This window comes from Vidua chalybeata, chromosome 9 (genome assembly GCF_026979565.1).
Source record: "Vidua chalybeata isolate OUT-0048 chromosome 9, bVidCha1 merged haplotype, whole genome shotgun sequence".
In the NCBI taxonomy this organism is placed as follows: domain Eukaryota; kingdom Metazoa; phylum Chordata; class Aves; order Passeriformes; family Viduidae; genus Vidua; species Vidua chalybeata.
The window spans coordinates 22,771,380-22,790,845 of record NC_071538.1 but is presented as its reverse complement, the minus strand read 5'-3'; the positions used below and the strand labels follow the sequence as shown (position 1 = coordinate 22,790,845).

Below are 19,466 nucleotides of genomic sequence, written 5' to 3'. Positions count from 1 at the left end.
TGGTAGTCAACATTTAATAAAATCTTAAAATCATAGTAAACACAAATCAGGGCATGGAGTAAGTTAATACTAGGCCACTTCTTAAAAGACACAGATATTTATGTAAGCGAAATCTTTTGCCCTCAAAGAAGTTAAACGTATTCAAAGTAATGAAAACATAAAATACATTGGCAAAATATTTGCCTTGAAAGTTTACTTACTGCCACTGCCTGATTTGATAGCACGAGAGGCTCTGAAGCTGACAGTAAGATGACTGTCTGCATACTGGACACGGCTGATGTCTGCTATAGTAGAATCCATGGTAACATCTTGAGTCAAAAATGTTTCCTGGTTGGTTCGTTTGGGGTTTTTTCCCCATGAAAATGCAGCATGTTAAAGTTATATATTTTATTACTTCTACTCCACAGATGGAACTTGCAAAAGAAGAGAAGTGTGAATTTCTGCCTTTCCTCTCTCCTCGGAAAGTTGTTCTTAAAGGTGGACAAATTGTTGCTATGGAATTTGTTCGAACTGAACAAGATAGCGATGGGAACTGGAAAGAAGATGAGGATCAGGTTGTCCGTCTGAAAGCCAACGTGGTCATCAGTGCCTTTGGCTCCATCTTAAGTGACATTAAAGGTAACCCTGACTAATGCAAATACAGATTGTTCTTTTAGCTGCATGTCCTGTCCTTTAACAGTTTTGTGAAATGGGTCTTCTGGAGGTTACTCAGCTTGTGACTGTTGGTCCTCTTACAGGAGTTTGTCCTTCAGGTACACCTTTTAGAAAAAGACTCGGGGGTCTGGTAACTAAGCAGTTCTCTGCATATTGCTGTATTGAGCTGGAACTCAGCATTGAAGTTCAGTTCCTCAGCATATATTTTCCTTCTCAGTGCAAGTGGGATCTCAAAGAAACTCTTGGGAATTTCTTCTGGTCTCATTAATTAACTCTAGAGAAACTCATTATGTTACATCTTTAAGCTGAACTGATCTGATCTCTGAAATATCTTTTTTTTTTTTTAACTTTGCAAATTAAACAGTCATTAAAACATTCATTATTCTGCTTCACCTGGTCTGGGTATTACTTATTTCTTGTGTATATACAAGAGAGCTGAGACTTCTCTCTTACACAATATTTCTTAGTTGCACTTTACAAGGTTTAGTCTTAAAAATTAGCAATTACTTAATTCTGTATTAAAGATACAGAAATTGGTACATTGATGACATTTCAGAGATTGGATGAATTGTCTCCATTTAGCAGAGAGATGAACATGAATACAGTCAAGAACATGGGAACTGAACAGTGTTTAGACTGTTCTCCTCTGACACTAGGTTAGATTTTAGGAGTTCAGGCACATACATTGAATGTGCCTCAGAATTAAAACACTGACTCAGCAGAAGACACATTAATACAATGAGAAGGTCTTTGGCTTGGAGACAGTCATCCAGGTTAGCAGATTCTGAAAGCCTTGGTGAACAATGTGCCTGCCTCTCCAGGGCATGGTCATGCCAGCCAATTAACCCATGACTTGTTGCCATGGTCCTTTGGGTATAAATGCTCTGACAGAGGACTTGGCAAGTGCTTCAGATTGCACAAGACCAGGAAATTTGGTATTCAGAATTTCTCAGCATAATGTACTTTTGTGAATCTTTGCAATCAAGTAAAATGGTAAATCCTCAGTGACGTTAGCAGGCTCTAAACCTGAATGATGTACTCAGCACTGCCTGCTCAACATCCAGTTGTAGAGAATGGTAAACCACCCTGCAACCATGAGAAGACTCTAAATCCTCTCATACAGAAAAAAGAAGGATCAGCCTGGTATTTTGAGGAACATGTGAAGTGAATACCAGGAGCATTCCTATCTTGTATGTGCTACTAATGCTTTGGGGAGTTTCTTGCATCCTAGGCTGTTTCTAGACAGTGACTGCTCCCAGCTCATTACTCAGGGCTACCTGCTGACCTGCTGCTGCCTCCTGCTCTACAGGGCACAGGAGAGAACAGACTGCCATTCATCTTGGAGCTCTATTGCTGTGGAAAGACTGGCATTTGTGTGGGTCATATATTAGGGTTCAGTCTAACCTCCAGGACACAACAAGAAGAAAATTTAAGGGTTTTTTTAAAGAGATTCATTAACTACTCTGATGGTGGTGTTGATCAACTGAGAATTTTGTTGGTTTTGTGAGTAATTTTGCTTTTAAAACCCTGTGTTTAGGTTTTTTGGAATGGTTTATAGAATCTCATGTGGTAAATCAATATTAACCTATTCAATCGATATATTTTGTTGTGATTCATAGACTCCATGATACAGGAGTGATTCTGTTTTCTCCCATGTTAAAAATTATCTCAATTAAAAGATTGAACTTACTGTGCTAAGCAGCCAGTAAGTACTGTGCCATAGTACTGTGCCAGTCTTGTATTTCCTAGGGCACATTCACAGTCTAAATTAATTGTTGAGAGGTTTTTAAATAGGAACATAAAATGGGAGGGGAATAGTCATGCAGTGAGCTGATCATGAGAGAATAGAGTAATTTACTTTGGGGGTGAGCAAAACACCTCAGTTTCATGCTGTAATTTGGGTGAAACTGCTGTTAGAAGAGCAATCAGTAAAAAGGAAAACTGCAAGTCATTTGTTTTGGATGTTGTGAAAGTGAAAAGAAACTAAGACTTGAGTGCATAAGGTACTTATTTTGAGCATATACTTTCAGTTGCTTTTATGTCTTTTTTTTTTTTAACTGTCTTAATGAAAGTCAAATTTGCTTTTCACCATTGAGCTGGATTACAACCAAAACTCCAGATTACTTCAGTGTACATAACAAAAATAAATGAAAAAAAAAAAAAACAACCAAAAAAAACAAAGAAACACTGAAACATTTCTTAGTATTTTGTTGTGGTGTTTTGTTTTTGTGGTTGATTGGTTTTTCTAAATGAAGTACACTTTTGTATTCAAGAGATGAAAATATTCAGGTATTCCCCATCTAAAGATGAAGATGAAAATACTTGAGGTACTCAAAACTGGACAATGCCATGAGCAAACTGATTGGACTTGGAACTTGATATAACTTTGAAGGGAATGGAATAGTCAACCTCCAGAGGGCCCTTCTGGTCTCAATTATTCTGTGACTGTGTGACTCAGGTGCAGGTTGAATAAACATGTTAATTGCTGTTCATACAAAGAGCTCTATCAATTGACCTAATTCATAAGGCACCTCGGGGAACTGCAAATGCAGTATTGGTATGGGCTAATATAGCAGGCTATATCCTATAAAATCTGGTTCTACTGATAAAAGAATAAAGAAAATACTGTCAAAACCAGAGAGATTAAAATTAGACTTAGCCCCAGTTCAACAAAGTGTTCAGGGCAGCCTTGATGCTCATGTTAGAAAGTTTTGTAAGAAGCCATAAGTGTGTGGGTGACTGAGCAGAAATAGCTCATAGGTTAGAAGGTTTTTTCTAGTCTATTATCCTCAACAAGATGTTTCCTATTCTTGCATGGTAACTATTAAATTTGCGACTGAGATTCCATGCATTCAGAATAGGTATTTAGTCTTTTTTGTTTTGTTAAAATAAAATGCTGATGGTGTTTTTGAGCAACAGTTGTAGTGGATATTCATCCTCCCATTGGGAATCATATAAATGCATCACTTAAAAAAAAAATTACTCCTAGTTCCATTTTGTGCTCCTGGAGTTGCTTATAGTTGAAACAGGTTGCCTTCTAGACTGTTTCAAGAAGGTTACTATTTTACTAAAACTAGTAAAAAAACAGCCCAACAAATTGTTCAAATACAGCTACTGCAGATGGAGTAAGAAAAATGTTTTGCTTCTTCTTGAAGAAAAAATTTTTGCAAGTACAAGCTGCTTTATTTTAACTGCAAACCCTACCAGAGTCTTTAAGCCATCGTAACTGACCCAGAAAAATAAAGAGCTGTGAGAGGAATTTTGTACTTTTCCTTTGGCTATTGCTTTTTTCCTTAATTTTTTATTTTTGAGGCTTACAATGTGCTAGTGAATTACTGAAATATCTTCTGTCACCATTCCTAATTGCAGCTACTCAACATATACGCTTGCAGTTCTGTGTGCTCCCTCACACTGTGTTCAGTCTCTACCTCCTACTTAACACCAAATCCCATTGGTTTTAAAGTCTGAACTTTGAATAACCCTTTTCTAATCCTTCTGATAAGCAAAGGGAGAAATTCTCTAGGACTGCAAAATTTTCTAACAAATGCCCTTGTTCAGCTATATCTTCTTGAATTTCAATGAGAACCATGGAGAAAGTATGGAAAATAGTGCTGAAAATGCACTACAAAATTCAGTGCAGAGCAAAAGACTAAGCCAGGATAGAGGGCTGGCAACCTAAGTTTAGTTTGACACTCTGTTTAGCAGGCAGCAGTGAAGAGGAAGAATTCACATGTAACCAGAATTCACATGTAACATGAATCTTAGCATGATAATAATGTCTGTTTTATTATTGGAACAGCAAAAAAGAGAAGTAGTAAGTTATTTGTGAACCAAAATATGTTTTATGAAATGTTGGTAGTACCTAGGCATTGCATCACTGACTGAAGGGCAAAACTTTATTTCATAATTCCAGGAATCAGTCACAACTTTCAGATATTTTGCTTTTACTTTTAGTACAACTGTCATCTTTCTTGGAAACTGTAGCAGTAAACCCCAGGCTTACTACTCCCCTAGAATAGTTTAACATACAGTAAAGATAAGTTTTCCCACATTGTTTACAATTTTATACTTTAAGCCACTCATAGTTAATTTTTATGTCTACAGTTTGAGAGGCATTTGCTAGGGAACAAAGGAAAAGAAGTTTGCAGAGCTCTGACCTCATAAGTGAAAAAGATTTTAGTTTTCATTTGATCAAATATAGAACTCCAAATGGCGCAGAAACCAGGAGTTCTGGAACGTGGAAGGACTGTTGAGTTTTCTTCATAGAGCCTGCTCAGACAACTGGGTAACTTTGACCTCAGAGCACTGAAGCCTTGACTATCTAATGAAAGAGTAGAGGGGAAGAGGGGAGGCTGTGATACCCCAGCTGGGAATGCCCTGGCATCTGCCTGCTAGCACAAAATCTGCCTTGCACCAGCAGGCTTTGAGGCACCAGATTTGTAAAAAAATTGTTATATAAAACTGAAATTTATATATGTTCAAAAGATTCCTGTTGAAATAGCTAGGAGTTTTCCTGCTGAGTCATTTGGAATAGGATTTTTCTCCATAAATAGGTTTACTGAACGAGTTTGGGCGCAGCAGTTCCATGCTCTGAAATCATTACCCATTCCCAATATCAAAAAGTGGCTTCATTATGATTTCTAAAGTCCTGTTTACTGAGGGAAGAAATTCTGCTCTTTGAGTTGATGCACATCAGACACTTCTGCTTGCTGGTCACAGAAATTAAAATCAGTAGCAGCCTGCAGCAGGACCCTGTCCCACTGTAACTGGACCCAACTTTATCCAGTCAAACCACTTTTTAATCCTGTTCAGGACAGTAGTGGGGTAGAGAATGTTGGCAGCATGATTGTGCCTTTCTTTATTTGCTTGGCATTTAGACTGGGCAGTGTCAGCAGTTAATCTGTTAGTACATGTGACAGCTGTAGTAATGCATTTCAGATTAAGAAAGTTACTGTATATTTGTATTTTTCAGAAGTAATGCTACTATTCACTTTAAAGGAATTCTGTAAGATGGATATCAAAAATAACATTAATGAGCTACTAAAGCTAAAATTATAGGAACTTACCAAATTGGTTAAACATAAAAACCATTAAACTGTTTATTGAAGCTTCACAGATATACTGCAGCTAATGAGCATTTCTGCTATTTAAATAAGCCCAAATTGAACACACATTACATAGATGCATAATTAGTCATGGCAGTCACACAGAGACTCACTTTTAAAGCTTTATTTGAGGAATCTTCTCCATTTGATTTGTTTCGTTAATTAAAATATTTTTTCTGTATTCACTTATATTTTAATATTGTTTTTGCAAATGCTGTAATTTGCTGCTGTGTTTCCATTTCTGTTTGTTTGCTCTGTGAATATAGCGAATATGGAAAATATATTCAGCACTGTCCTTTTGTTTGGTGTTATTTGTGTTAGCATCACTTGATAGCAGTAGAATAATTAAATTGTGTGTTATCTTTCATCCAGAAGGATCTTTTCAAATTATATATAATATCTCACTAGGCTGGGGAGGAGATTGCAGCACAAACACAGGACTGTAGTTTGAATTTTCAAGAGAAAAGATATGTTTGTTTTAAACTTTGAAGACTGAAACTGAGAGGGTGAAGGTTTTTAAAGGTACTCTTTACCTCTGTCCCAAATCTTGCACCAAACACTAAATATCTGGTTTGCTTGTTGTTCAGTGTCAAACACCAATTCAGAGAACCAATAGTTCAAGCTCACATTTGGCTCTTGGGCTCTCTCTCACCCTTGCAAGGGCAGAGAAGAGACTTTGCTTTCTGAAGACAAAAGTTCTCCCCTGATTTGTGCAGGAGGTCTGGGAGGTGCTCCCTTCAGCCTCCCAGCTGCACCAGGTGTCAGATCCAAATTGTGAGGATTTTAGGAGCTCTTATATAAAATGCTTTTGAACCGTGCCCTTTTTTTATATAACCTAAATCTTGGAGATTATAACAAAGAAATAAATCGCAGTTGGATACCACGTCAACCTTGCCACCAGGGAAATGATCTTTCTCGATTTTAAAAATACTGACCAGGCAGACAAATCCTCAGGCCTGGAGAGATGTTTCTGATGAAGATATGTTGGGCATTCTTCACTCTCAAAAAGCTTTTGGTATAATTATGTCCAGACAGCTATTCTAGAACAAAGCAATTCAAAGAGATTTGAGAAATGTAATAGATACAGGATAACAGAAGTAATACCCTATTTTTCCACAAGATGAAATAAGTAGTCAGAACTCCCAGTTTTACATAATTACTTTTGAAAAACTACATTTTCGACAGCATGTTGTTCTCAGACACATTTACTGTGGTTCAGTCCTGTCTCAGACAGAAGCCATCTATTAAATCCCCACTACCAAATCCTGCAGTACCAAGTTTTCCTCTGTTTTTTTCAAAGCATGTTTTTACAAGCCTGTACATATTTAACTTGTGAGAGCCGTCTAGACCACAAGCTGAGATGGTACCACTGCATGCAATAAGTTATCCTATATATGACAAATATAAGATGATCAAAAGCTTTCTTGAAGTACAGACAGTCTGAGGCACAAAGAGGAAGTTAATGTATTGATTTCTGAAGGATTTTTGATAAAACTGCTATCAGCCAACTCTTTCCTTTAAAAAAAAAAAACACACAAACAGAAAAAGCCCAAACCCAAACAAACCAGACCCTTTATTTTCCAGATGAAAAATGTCTCAGTCTGAAGGTTATGTTCTGTGTGATCTTTCAGTAATTTAGATATTTTTACAGGAAGTAATTTCTTAAGTTTTTGAGTTTGTTGCTACCCAAATATTATTTTTGTCAACTTAAGCCACATGTATATGCCAGGTAGGAGAGACTGTGCAGGCAATAGGTCTTGCAGATAGATTAAATACTTCTGGTAGAAAATCTGCTTCAGGCTTTCAGCTTAGAACTGTCTTCTCTGACTCAGGCTTCTGAACAAGTTGCAAAAAATCCTTTGAATTTGAGTTCTCTGGATCTGTTTGTAAATGCCAAGGTTGAGGAGGAGAGTGTAGGTGGGATAAATAGGTGACAATGTTTGCGCCTTGTTTCCTGTTTAATTCTTTTGCCCCTGATTATACATATCCTCCACTTTGAAATACACTTCTAATATATAATTTGGAGGTGAAAGGAGACACAGAGCCTTGGGTGAAAATCCCATCACTGTGATGTGTGGGAAAGCTGTGTTTGAAGCTTGCTCTGTACTGAGGTGTGTGCTGGGACAATACCATGACTTTGCCCTTTGTGTTGGAGAAGTCTTCATCTTAAACTGGCAGGTTTCTCTTTTACATTTATGACAGTACAACTACATCAGTTTAATTGACCTTGGCAATCTGCATCTGCCAGTGGTATGTCCCTGAGGGACATTGCAATTTTAAACTGCATTTTATTGCAGCGTGTTCAGTTACTGCAGACAAAGCTATATAGCCCCCCCTATTTTGATGGATGCCATCAAAATTTGCTAAAACTATTTATTGAAAAGATTATTCTCTTAATGAAGTTACTTTGAAATGCCTTGTGAATATAGTAATTTAAAATATATTAATAGAATGTTCTTCTGAGCATTAAAATATTAATAGAATATTCTTCTGTATTTAATGACATTATATAATGCCATGCAGTATAATTTTTTTTTTATTTTCAAATCTACATTACTTGGAGGACAATAATATTTCATGTGTAAAATGACTATATGTGCTGTTTTCTAGCAGCATGAAAAAGATTAAGATCTCTTAATACATGCTCTAACAAAATTCAGGAATTGTAGTGAAAAGATACAAAATACACTGTCTTTTTCTAACCATTTAATTTTGATTGTGGTTTTATGGTTTTATTCTTAATATGTATAACAAATTTTGAAGTGAGCCTTTCTTCCAGGATGTTCTGAGTTTGAATATTAAGTCAAGATGACTTTGGCTTTATTGAGAGATATCTTCCTCAACATGAAATTTTCTTATTGTTATCAGCATATATTTGACAGATTTTAGCAACAGTTTTTTCTTTCTTTTATTAACGTATTTGTCATTTATTTAATTACAGTCAGAGAGGCCATGGCACCTATCAAGTTTAACAGGTGGGGTCTCCCTGAAATAGACCCAGAAACGATGCAGACAAGTGAGCCCTGGGTGTTTGCAGGGGGTGACGTTGGTGGTCTTGCCAACACTACAGTGGAATCTGTGAATGATGGCAAGCAAGCTTCCTGGTACATGCACAGATACATCCAGGTAACTTCTTCAAAAGCATTTTTATCTTTCCCAGCTCGACCTGCTTTTAGATGCTTCAAGAAATATTTTCATTTTGGTTGTGATTCATTATGCAAATTTTAAGAAATAATACCTAGATTATCTGGTGATTAGAACATTACATATTCATTCATCTTGGATCCCATATTAGAGTTTGGGTAGATGAACTCAGCTTTCTTACATTTTCTTAACACTAAAATTCAAGCAACATTTTCTTGGCCCCAGCTCTGAATTCCACTCAAGGGTAGTAAGCCTCCCTGCACAACAGGCACTGCGAGCAGAAGCCCTAATTGGGTAATTGGGGAAAAGGAGTGAGCACCTAAGTATTAAAAAATAAAGTCTTCCAGTAGTGCACAAAGTAAAAATTAACTACTGCCAATGTTGTTACCTGGGGAAGACATTTTTAGTTTACTTATAGTTTACAGAATGCTCAGGTTATCTACACTGGAACCCAAACTTGCTCTGATGGGACTGATAAACTGGATACAAGAGCTTGACAGAAACTAAACATTAAATGCACAGAGGCAAATCATGCAAAGGAGAATTTACCTGAGAAATGTAATACGTACAAACTTGAAAAACCTGGTAACCGCATGTCTCCCTTTGGTTCTCCTTGCATGTTGCTGACTCTGCCCTAATTTTTCTAGCAGATGAGCACAAAGTCTAGAGGAGCTGAATAGAAACCTCCTGAGACAGAGACATAGCCTGGAGAACCAACTGACAAAAAGTGTGTTCGTAGTCCAGGGAACTTTTAAGAGACATGATACATGATTCATTCTCCCACATAAAGAGATTTGAACAACTGAAGTTGGGACTGTAACAGCTCAATGTCTTTCTCCCCCATCCATCTGCTCAAAGCCTCTCTGATTGCATGTTTGTGCAATTTCATGCTGTTGGGGTCTGATTTCACTTCCTAAAAATACTTCAACTGAAAGCTTGTTGTTAGTATCTGTGCATATTTTTTCGCACTTGTTCTAAAGCACTGTTTGTGTCCTGCCTTCTTAGACCCTATGAAAATGCTGAGTGTGAAATATCTTTAATCCCTGACCTGCTTGCTTAATTTCTCAATGCACAGTGATTTTGGTAACTGTGGTAGAGGAGAGAAAGGATCTCTTCCTTTTTGTCTCCTTATTCAACCTCTTAGAAATACAGGCAACCCTCCCTTAGCATGTTGCTTCCTCCACAAAGCTTTTTTTTTTATTTTTTCCCCTCTGGAATGTATTTAATACTTTGGAAAAAAATCTGAATAGTCATGGCTTGAGAATTAGAATTTTAAATCAAGCAGACTTGTGATATTAGAGCATTTCTGTTACCCTTTGCAGGTTTCAAGGCAGCTTATTCAACCTTACAGTCTCACCAGGAAGCTAATGGGAAAGCCTTACAGCAATCTTCACAGGAAAGTTTCCAAATGTCAAGTGTCACCTTTCCAGCTGTTAGATGAATGGGTTGCCCAAGGGCATTTATTTGGATGTGCAGCCCTTGTAAAATCTGGTTGCTGTGGTGCAAAATGCTGTAATTTGGCAATTTACTTCACCAGTGTTTGGAGCTGGTAGAAATTTTAGTGACTGGAGGAGTTTGTTTTTGAAGAAGTTGTTTAGAAAAGGATAGGAGAAGGATTGTATTACCCTGCCGTTTATAGGGACAGGTGTGTGCACGTGTGCCTGCCTTTGTGCCCGTTGTGTGCGCGTGCACTCCGTTCACAGCTGAGCTGTATTCTGGAAACTTCCAAAAGCAAATGAAAAAATACCCTTGCACACCACCTTACTTTCTGCTGTGAGATTCTAAAGCAGGCAAATATCCCGAATGTCTGAATCAAGTACACATTAAATTTTAAATAAATGCATTGATACTGTCTATGTTTCAGTTAAGGAGTAGGTAGCCATTTCCAAGATCACTGACTGTCTCAGCACCAGGATCTATAAATGATGCAGTCTGTCTTCATCAAAATAAAACTATTCCATAGGATTTCTCAACTAGTCCAAGACAATGTCAAAGAGTGTAACTCAAACCCACCATCCTGACTACTTGCAGAATGCAGGGTTTGAACAGCACGCTGCTTGTATCCCAACCTACTCCAGGCAAAAGGCTAAGCGAACAGATGGGGCTGATATGTGCCCTGAAACTCCAGTCACTGCAAGCTCTGGCACGTGGTCAAGTCAGGCGTGAGATCCAGACTCCAGGACTCTTCAGCAGAAATGCCTTATGTTCAATACTGAGAGTTATTTACAGAAGCTTTTTGGCTGCTCTTATGCTGGAAACTTTCCATCATTAGTTGCCTAAATATCTCCTGCCTCTTAACATATTCCTCCCACTATATGAGGCATAGGTTCAGCTCAAAAATTGTTGCCTGCAGCTGTGTCAGGTTAGTTTCCATAAACATGACCGGTCAAAGCCTAACTAAGGATAGCTGTAGTAGAACCTGTTAGAAAATACAGTCAGTCTTCCTAGAACCATTCCTTGCAAGTCTTTAGAGAGCCAGACAGAATCAGCCCAAGTCATGCAACTTTCTACTACTCACATTTTCTCACAATTCAACCTTCTTTTGTTATTCCATGAATTACATAAAAATTTCAATTAAATAATCTTAGTGATTTATTTAGTTTGGGGGTTGTAAGCCTTCACTTTTGTCCAACGGTGACTTTATGATCCTGTGCAGAAGCAATACAGGCTGCTGTTCTCTTCTAGTCCTCAGTTACCATTCATTTCTTTTTGATCTGTGAATGGATTTAATAGTATAATAGTTTAATATTCAGGGTAACTCACAATTATTGCAGGACTAACTTTTAATTTTCTATGCCTGTCTTGAGAGCAAAGACAGTTCCAGTATTTTCATCTTGGATGACTGTGCCAGTCCTAATGCTTCGCTTCTGCTCTATTCATACACTTACCTGTGAGCTATTTTCCCATATATGACAGTAAAGCTGCCATCTTCTCACTGAAATCCCTCTTTAAAAGTCACTTTTTTTCATAAATCACAGTAAGTTTTCATTTATTTAAATCTATTTTCTTCTTTACTGTAACTTTCCACTGTGGAAGTTTCTTTTATATTTTTCCTAGACTGAAATGTACATGATACATTTAGAGAATAGAGGCCTAGATCCCAACTGATATAAATTGCACTTCACTAAGACATTATTCAAGGTAAATTTTGAGCACATCACAGTGTTATTTTGAACCGCGATTGTATATTTTCTATTTTTTCTTTACCTATGCTGTCAGAAAATATATGGCCTTTGTCTCTGAAGGGTATAGTGTTGATTCTTTATCAAGATCGACCATTCTCATATGTTCCTTGAGCATGCATGAATATGCATTATTTCATAATCAATACCAGAATTGAGAGGTTCCCAGGAAGCTTGAATTTGAAGCCATTAGTTATGTTGTCTGTTTCTTTTCAGGATAACTGCAGAAAAAAAATGAATGTTCCTTTGTTTATCTAGAAAAACATATGAAACACTAGCAGGCAGCAATAAAGCACCATTAACAAAAAAGGTGAATTAAAGGCAGGTTCAGGAAGCCTCCTAATTTAGTTGCTTGCCCCTGAATAAGCAATATGTCTTTTAAAGAAAGAGAAAGCCAGAAAGGAGCTTAGAAAATCTCTGTCAAAGTGGACAGAGCCCTGAGCAAACCTGCTGTAGCAAGGATGCTGTACAAGATAGTCCCCACATGTCCTCCCAACCACAACCATTCAGATATTGTATGAAATAATATAAACATATTTACCACAAAGTTAATTAATGGAGAGAGGCTAGCAGAAGCAAGGGAGAAAAGACATGTTTTAAGATCAGACTTCAAAATGGAGAAAGCCAGAGTAAGATGGAAGCATTCAGGAATGCTCTTCCAGGCACTAGGACTTGTGGAGAAGGCTCTCTGTGAAAAATAACAGCAATACAACTACTTGCTTTCACAGTCCATCTTTGTTAAAGGCCAGAAAATGTAGTTAGACCATATCACTCTGGTTAGGAATTTTCTCCATCTAAAGGAAATTAATGTCAAAAATTGCATCAGGTCTAAGGCTGAGTTCCTGTCTCTCAGCCCCGCACTGCAGCTCGTGTGCTTTTGCCTTCAGGCCAATCCTTTACCCTGTTTAGGGTGAAGTAGACCCACTGCTTGCAATGTGCTGGGGATTTTTCACCACCCTGTTCTGGTCTCCAAAAAATTGTCATGATTGCAACAAGTACCTGCAATATTGGTAGCTCAGCTGGTTGGTATCAAATTAAGAGGAAGAATGGACCGCACTTTTTGTCCTCTACTTCTGAAAATCAAGAGAAGAGTTATAAATAAACTCTTGCCTGCAGGCTTTCTTTTCCTATTTGTTTGTGCAATGTCAGGGAAATCCTTCATTATAACGATGATTTCACTTTCAAGAAGCTATATACCACTTTTATTTGCCAGAATTTTTGCTTTGTAGAAAACAATGCATCAAGGCTTATAAAGTATAATTATTTTATAAGCATTGTGCTGAAAGGAAAAAAACACCAAAAAAATAGAGAAAAAAGGAAGTGATAGGAAGGAGGAAGATAAATATCCAAAGATGTATTGCCACTGACTACTGAACCTTCAGCTGCATCCTGCCCCTGTGTGTTTTTAGATACTTGGTGTATTCCATTAAAATCTTTCGTATTTCTCTCCCTGCCACCTCTGCTTGGGTCAGTTCATCCTTGACAAACCATTAGGCACATATTGCGGGGCCTGAGTGCATGTGGGTGGAATTCTTTGTGGTTCTGCTCTTTGGAAGGGAAGTAAGGCTGGAGAAATTATCCCTTATGTATAGTTTGGGAAGTGGCTTTAGACTGGTTTGAATGATGGCATGCAGGAGGCAAAGCTTATTCCTACATTTCCTACATGGGTTATTTTCAACCATGTGCTTCAAAAGTCTTTCACTGCTTTGGTGCTTTTTTTTGGGTTTTTGTCTTGTATAGGATGTATTTTCTATTTTACCACAGAAAGGTCCCTAAGAATCACTTTCAAGCAGCCTTCATTTTAGGTGAGAACAGCTTTTAGAGATTTAATTGTCCTGCTTGGGCAAAGAAACCGTACAATGGAACTTCAGCTTCATATTCAGCAGTCTCTGCCCATTTGTCTATAGCAAATGATACTTACAGTTGTGCAAGCTGTGAAATTGTTTGTGATCAATCCTCAGACTGAAATGTATTCGCAGAGAACATTTGAACAATTCTGAATAGCAAATTAATTCAAAGTAGGAAATTGGATTTACTGCTCACACTTGCGCAAAGAGTGGAGTTGACCAAACAATTTTCCTTAGGTCTTTCTTTGATGTCATTCTGCAAGAATGAAAATCCAAGAGTTTATTGTAAGAGTTCAGTATATCAGTGTTGATTTCCGCTGATTTTGAAATCAGCAGATTTTGTCACTTTCAGATATGTAGGAGACAAAAAGTGCTAGTATTTTAAAAATGCTTTAATTTGAATTGTGTGATCCAGGATTTTCTGGTTTGTCATTGCAAACAACATTTTACAGTTGAAATATTAGTTAAGAAATAAAAAAATAAATAAAAGGATGAAATCAAACTCAAAGTAAAAAAAAAAGATAAAAAGACAAAACTTTCATTCATTTTTTCCTCTTTTTTTTTTTTTTTTTTTTTTTTTTAATTTGCCAGTGAACAAAATCTTTTGAGATGTAGAATGCCAGGCTGTTTGGTTTTGGAAGAACTCAGGTTCCCCTGGTGTAGAAAAATAGCCCTGTGGGGTATGACATGGAGGAAGCAGTGAGCACTCAGGAAGGAAGAAATGGAGCATATTTGGCTTTTTATGAAGTATAACTGCACTGGCCTCCAGCTGAGAGAGGTCATGATACTGAAGCGAGTTTGGTTCCAAGTGTTAGGGATCTTTAGAAATTTGCTTTTCTCAAAATGTCCACTATTAGGGACCTATCAGGTTCATATCATTCAGGCTAGGACAATTCCACTGCTTTTAAACCATCAGAAAATTTGGCCCCAAAATGTATCCTCTTTGTCTGAAGATTCAAAGATCAGGCATTAGAATAGTGTGAGGGGAATCCACATACTCCCAAAGCAAAACAGGCACGAACTCTCAGGTTTAAACCAGCCTAGGAAATAAAAGGCACAAAAAAGACAAAAAACTCCTCATCCCATCTGCACTTTTTTAGTTTTCACAGGTAAAAATTGATTAAATAAGTTCCTAAAAAAAAAAATAAAAATCAAAAACCCAAAAGGCAGCAATTCCTGAGTAGCTGAGGTTTTTTGTCTGCTACAGAAAGTCTTCTCCAAACTTCAAGTATTGGTTCTTTTTGTCCTGTTGAAAAAAGTCTTCTTTTTAAAGACAGAAGAAACTGCTGTGCTCTTAGCTGTGACTTACTAGGAGCACAGACAGTGCAGGGCTTCTGTGTTAGAAGTTTCTGCTTTGTTTCTTTGTGATTTTATTGAGTCAGCCATTTGAGTGAACAAAGATTTAAATTCTACCCACCGCAGGCCGATCAGGATGCTGTTCAGTATCCATACATGGAAATAGCTTTTCTCTCTGCAATTTTTATATTATTAGATACAACATATATATTGAATACTTTTCACTGACTCTTCAGAGAAGACTCTTTCAAATGAAAACAGAAGTGACTGTGGTGGCACAGCCATAATTTGTATGATGTTTTTGATGGCAATCAGACACTAACTTTTTTCAGTCTTGAAGAATATTCATACTACTACAATTAAATATAAACTAAACATTAGTTTTGCATAGGTATGCCATTGTGTAGGCTGTATAAAAATCTTTCAAAGTGAGAGAAAAAGCTTCAGAGGTTCAGAATATATAGAGTTAGGGCTGAGTGATCCTCCACATGATGCTTTCTCTCATTTTTCACAATTTCTTATACTTTTTATAGATTGGCACCTGAGAAGAGAACTAGAAAGGGTCTGTCTGCATACCCTGGATTTTTTCAATCTCACTGTTACTGACTGCTGTAGGGAATAGAGATGGCTCCTCAGAAAGGCTGAACAAACCTTTGGACAGAACCAGGCTTATCAGTACAGGATGTAAAGTAACTTCTTCTTCATTATTTTTGTTACTGTCAGTGTTATTTCCAGCATAGCATATTATTTCAGTATTTCAACATGAAGATTGTTTGGGCTGATGTTTCATAGGTGAGTGTTTGCATGTTTTGCTGATTTGCAAATCTGAACACAAAATAGAGTACCTAAACTTTGGGTTATTATATATTAATTATTCCCTTATCAGGAGTAATAATAAATTGCATAAAAATTGGTCAGAAAAAAATATTCAGTGGTTTAGTGTTGTTGTTTGTTTGTTTGTTTTACAGTCCTTATATGGTGTTGCAGTTTCTACAGTTCCAGAACTACCTCTCTTTTATACTCCTATAGATTTAGTGGATATCAGTGTAGAAATGGCTGGACTGAAGTTTCCAAATCCTTTTGGCCTTGCCAGTGCAACCCCTACTACTAGTTCTTCAATGATTCGAAGAGCATTTGAAGCTGGATGGGGCTTTGCTGTCACTAAAACATTCTCCCTGGATAAGGTGAGGAAATATTTTAATGTTTTTTAATATTTCATGTGTATTTTGCATGTGACCATATCTTTGTATAATTGAAAAATCTGAATCTTTGAGGAGTAGTTCTGTTATATCCAACTAGCATAAAATAGCAGGGAATGGTTATGATGCATTGTGTAGTTCAGCTAGTCTGTGAGCTTTCCACAGTGCAGTGACACAATTTCTGGTTCTGTTTGTTGTTACATTCTTCCCTTATATTGCCCCAACTTCTAATATTAGTCAGCGATTAAGTGAAAAAAACTGTTTTTTTAAAATACTGCAGTGAAAATGTTTTCTGTGAAGGATCAGAATGTAAAGAGAATGAGTAACAGCTTTGTCACATAACTCATGAAAGGCGGATTCTGTGCCAGAGGCTGCCAAGATAAGCCATTGAACTGGAGGTGCAGTTGCAATGTGATCATGTGGCTGCAAGGGGGAGGCTGGGTGGGAAGTGGAAGAGAAAGATGGAGGCAGCATAAAACCAAGCCTACGGAGAGAGGAGCACAGTGATATCAACCTTCAGTAACATGTAGTGGAGGAGGAAGGAGTTAGAATTAAGTCTTGAAGCCTATGGCTCAGTGTGGCACCTTAAAAAAAGCATTTTGTGTAGTTTTAAGTGTGTAATTGCTTGCTTGAATTCAGGAGAATTGCAACTTCTTCTTGCTACATTCAAAATAATGAAGTGAGACTGAGCAAGGAGTTTAGAGAATAAAGGAAATAACAGCTTTGATAAACAGATCACAGAGTAAAGAAACAGGTTTTGAGCTGAGATATAGATATGGTTTGACTTGTGGAGAGAGGAAGAAAAGATGAATCCTTTAACACAGGCCTGAGTAACAGTGTGAGTAATAGCAATGTATTGTTAACCAGTAACATACAGCAGTGTGGGCTGAAGAAAGCTTTTGAATTTAATTTGGATACAAGGGCCTTTTAATCTTGGTTCAGAGGGGGGATATACAAGGGTACTGATGGATGGAGCAGAACAGAGAAGGTGGATTTGTTTCTCTTCCACCTTTGCATGGGTAAGTACCATAGGTGAATTAACTATAGTGGGTGCCTGTCTAGTATGGGGAAGGTCTAAGGACAAAATGCTGTATTGCTGCAGAATACTGTAGAATATGTCAGGCTGTCTGCTGTCTCTTACACCTGAGGTAGCCCTGAGGAAGTAAGTGTTTATCTGGATTGGAGATGTGGAGATTCCAATCTACTTCACTTCTTATTAAAACACTTTTTAGCACATAAATATCATTCAAGTATGTTTGCAACTGATTTACATGTAGAATATACCATCAGTTGTAATTATTCGGTGCCTAGACTACAGCCAACCCATAGCAAGTACTGAGATTTATTTTTTTATCAGTTTTATTGCTGGTATGCTGGCAGTTCTGCCAGACTGCACGTTGATTATTGTGCATCTTGAGAGCTAAACAGACACAGGCTGAGTTCCAGCTTGGGTGGGAGTTCAGGAGGAAAGACATACATGTTGTAGGAAGTGATGTTGGTGCTATACTAAGCAGCAGACTCTTGAGTCATTTCTGAAATGGCGACTGCAAAGTGTTCCACTGGATGCCATGCTCTGGAGGTGTGACTCAGATGAAGATCTTTCAAGTTTTTTTTAAAGTATTTGTTGCAATAAGATATTGCAGGTATTATTTAAGTTAGTAAGTTCAGAAAAGTGTTAACTAGTGAATTCTAGTTCAGTGATTGTTATTTCTGCTTAAGCTTCCTTCTAATATTCTGATATTGAATTATGTTGTGTCTAGTAGAACTGTGTTCCGTACAAGTGTTGCCTAGTTTTTCTGTTACTGTGTTCTTCCTAGTACTGCATTTCTCACAGGTGTATTTGTGGCATGATTTGAGACGCTTGGCTGAGAGGTGCTGTAGAAGCAAAATTGCTTTTATTTATCAGAGTAACATGGTACTTAATACTTCAAAAATAACTATTTCAAATGGGAAGAAAAGCTCACTAGGGTACCGCAGTTCTTATATTAACTGAGTATTATGGAAAGACTGCTCTTGTTGACTTAATGCTAGAACAAGTGGTTGGTAGAGAGTTGCCATAATATGCTGATTTTTTTTTGCTAATTTAGCTTCTGATTATGTAGACATAAATCTTGTACAGTTTTCAGCAGGGAGCAGAATGCTCTCTTGATCTGTGGTTCCAACGGTGGGGATTTCAGACTGAGCTGTCCTGCCCTGTCAGCTAGTCAAAGCAAACTACACAGCAGGATCAAGAGCAAAGATTTCCTGATCTAAGCCTGTGGAGTTGGTGGGAGGAGGGGGAGCAGCTCCCCAGACAGAACAGTTCCCAAGAGTGGAAGAGCTTCTGGGAAGGGAGAGAGTTTGCTAGACACAGTTTTTGACAGCTGAAGATTTTCCACTTCAGCCTTGATTGTATGTGGTGCAAGTAGGATTCTGTGCTCTTGTCTCCTCATTTTATCTGTCTTGCTAAGACTTAACTGATGGGCTTCATTCTGATTTGCCAAGCATAACCTGCCTATGCTGCCATGGGGAACTTAGCAGCAGAAATTCTCCCTTTTCCAGTACCAATGACTGAATTTGCCACTGTGTTCAGACACTGATAGGGGAAACCAGCGAATTCCCAGTTTACCATGGGCATCCTTTGGCACTTCAGCGAAAGGGACAATTGCAGGCTAAATATGAATGAACTGAAAAGATATACCCAATCACAAATGGTGGTGAAAAGCATATATAGCCCAATCACAAATGGTGAAAAGCATATACAGCCCAATCACAAATTTCCATCCATTAACTACGGTGTGATGGAATAAGGTCGGAGAGAAAAGCATGATAAATCTTGGAAGAAGGGGATTCAAGGATAGAGATAAAAAGGATTCAGGTGAAGAGCTGTGATTCTCATAAGACACAGGATTTATTTCATTATTATATGAGCTACTTCTCCTTTTCTCTCTTCCATCATCTAGCACAGATAGCTCTTCTAAAACACAAGGCCAGGGATCCCTGCAGCCCATGTACTACCTTGTACAGAGGAGCTGTTGAGTAACAGTGCTGGAGTTCAGC

At 37.7% G+C, this 19,466-nt stretch overlaps 1 protein-coding gene across 1 annotated transcript in view; it reads left to right on the top strand.

Annotated features, from left to right (window-relative positions):
• Nucleotides 1–19,466, top strand: part of DPYD (dihydropyrimidine dehydrogenase) — a 339,118-nt gene that overhangs the window by 160,487 nt on the left and 159,165 nt on the right. Inside the window, exons 11-13 of the mRNA XM_053950943.1 lie at nt 408–618; nt 8,701–8,885; nt 16,197–16,412. Of these exons, the coding sequence (XP_053806918.1) occupies nt 408–618; nt 8,701–8,885; nt 16,197–16,412 (612 nt within the window). The remainder of the gene's footprint in view (nt 1–407; nt 619–8,700; nt 8,886–16,196; nt 16,413–19,466) is intronic.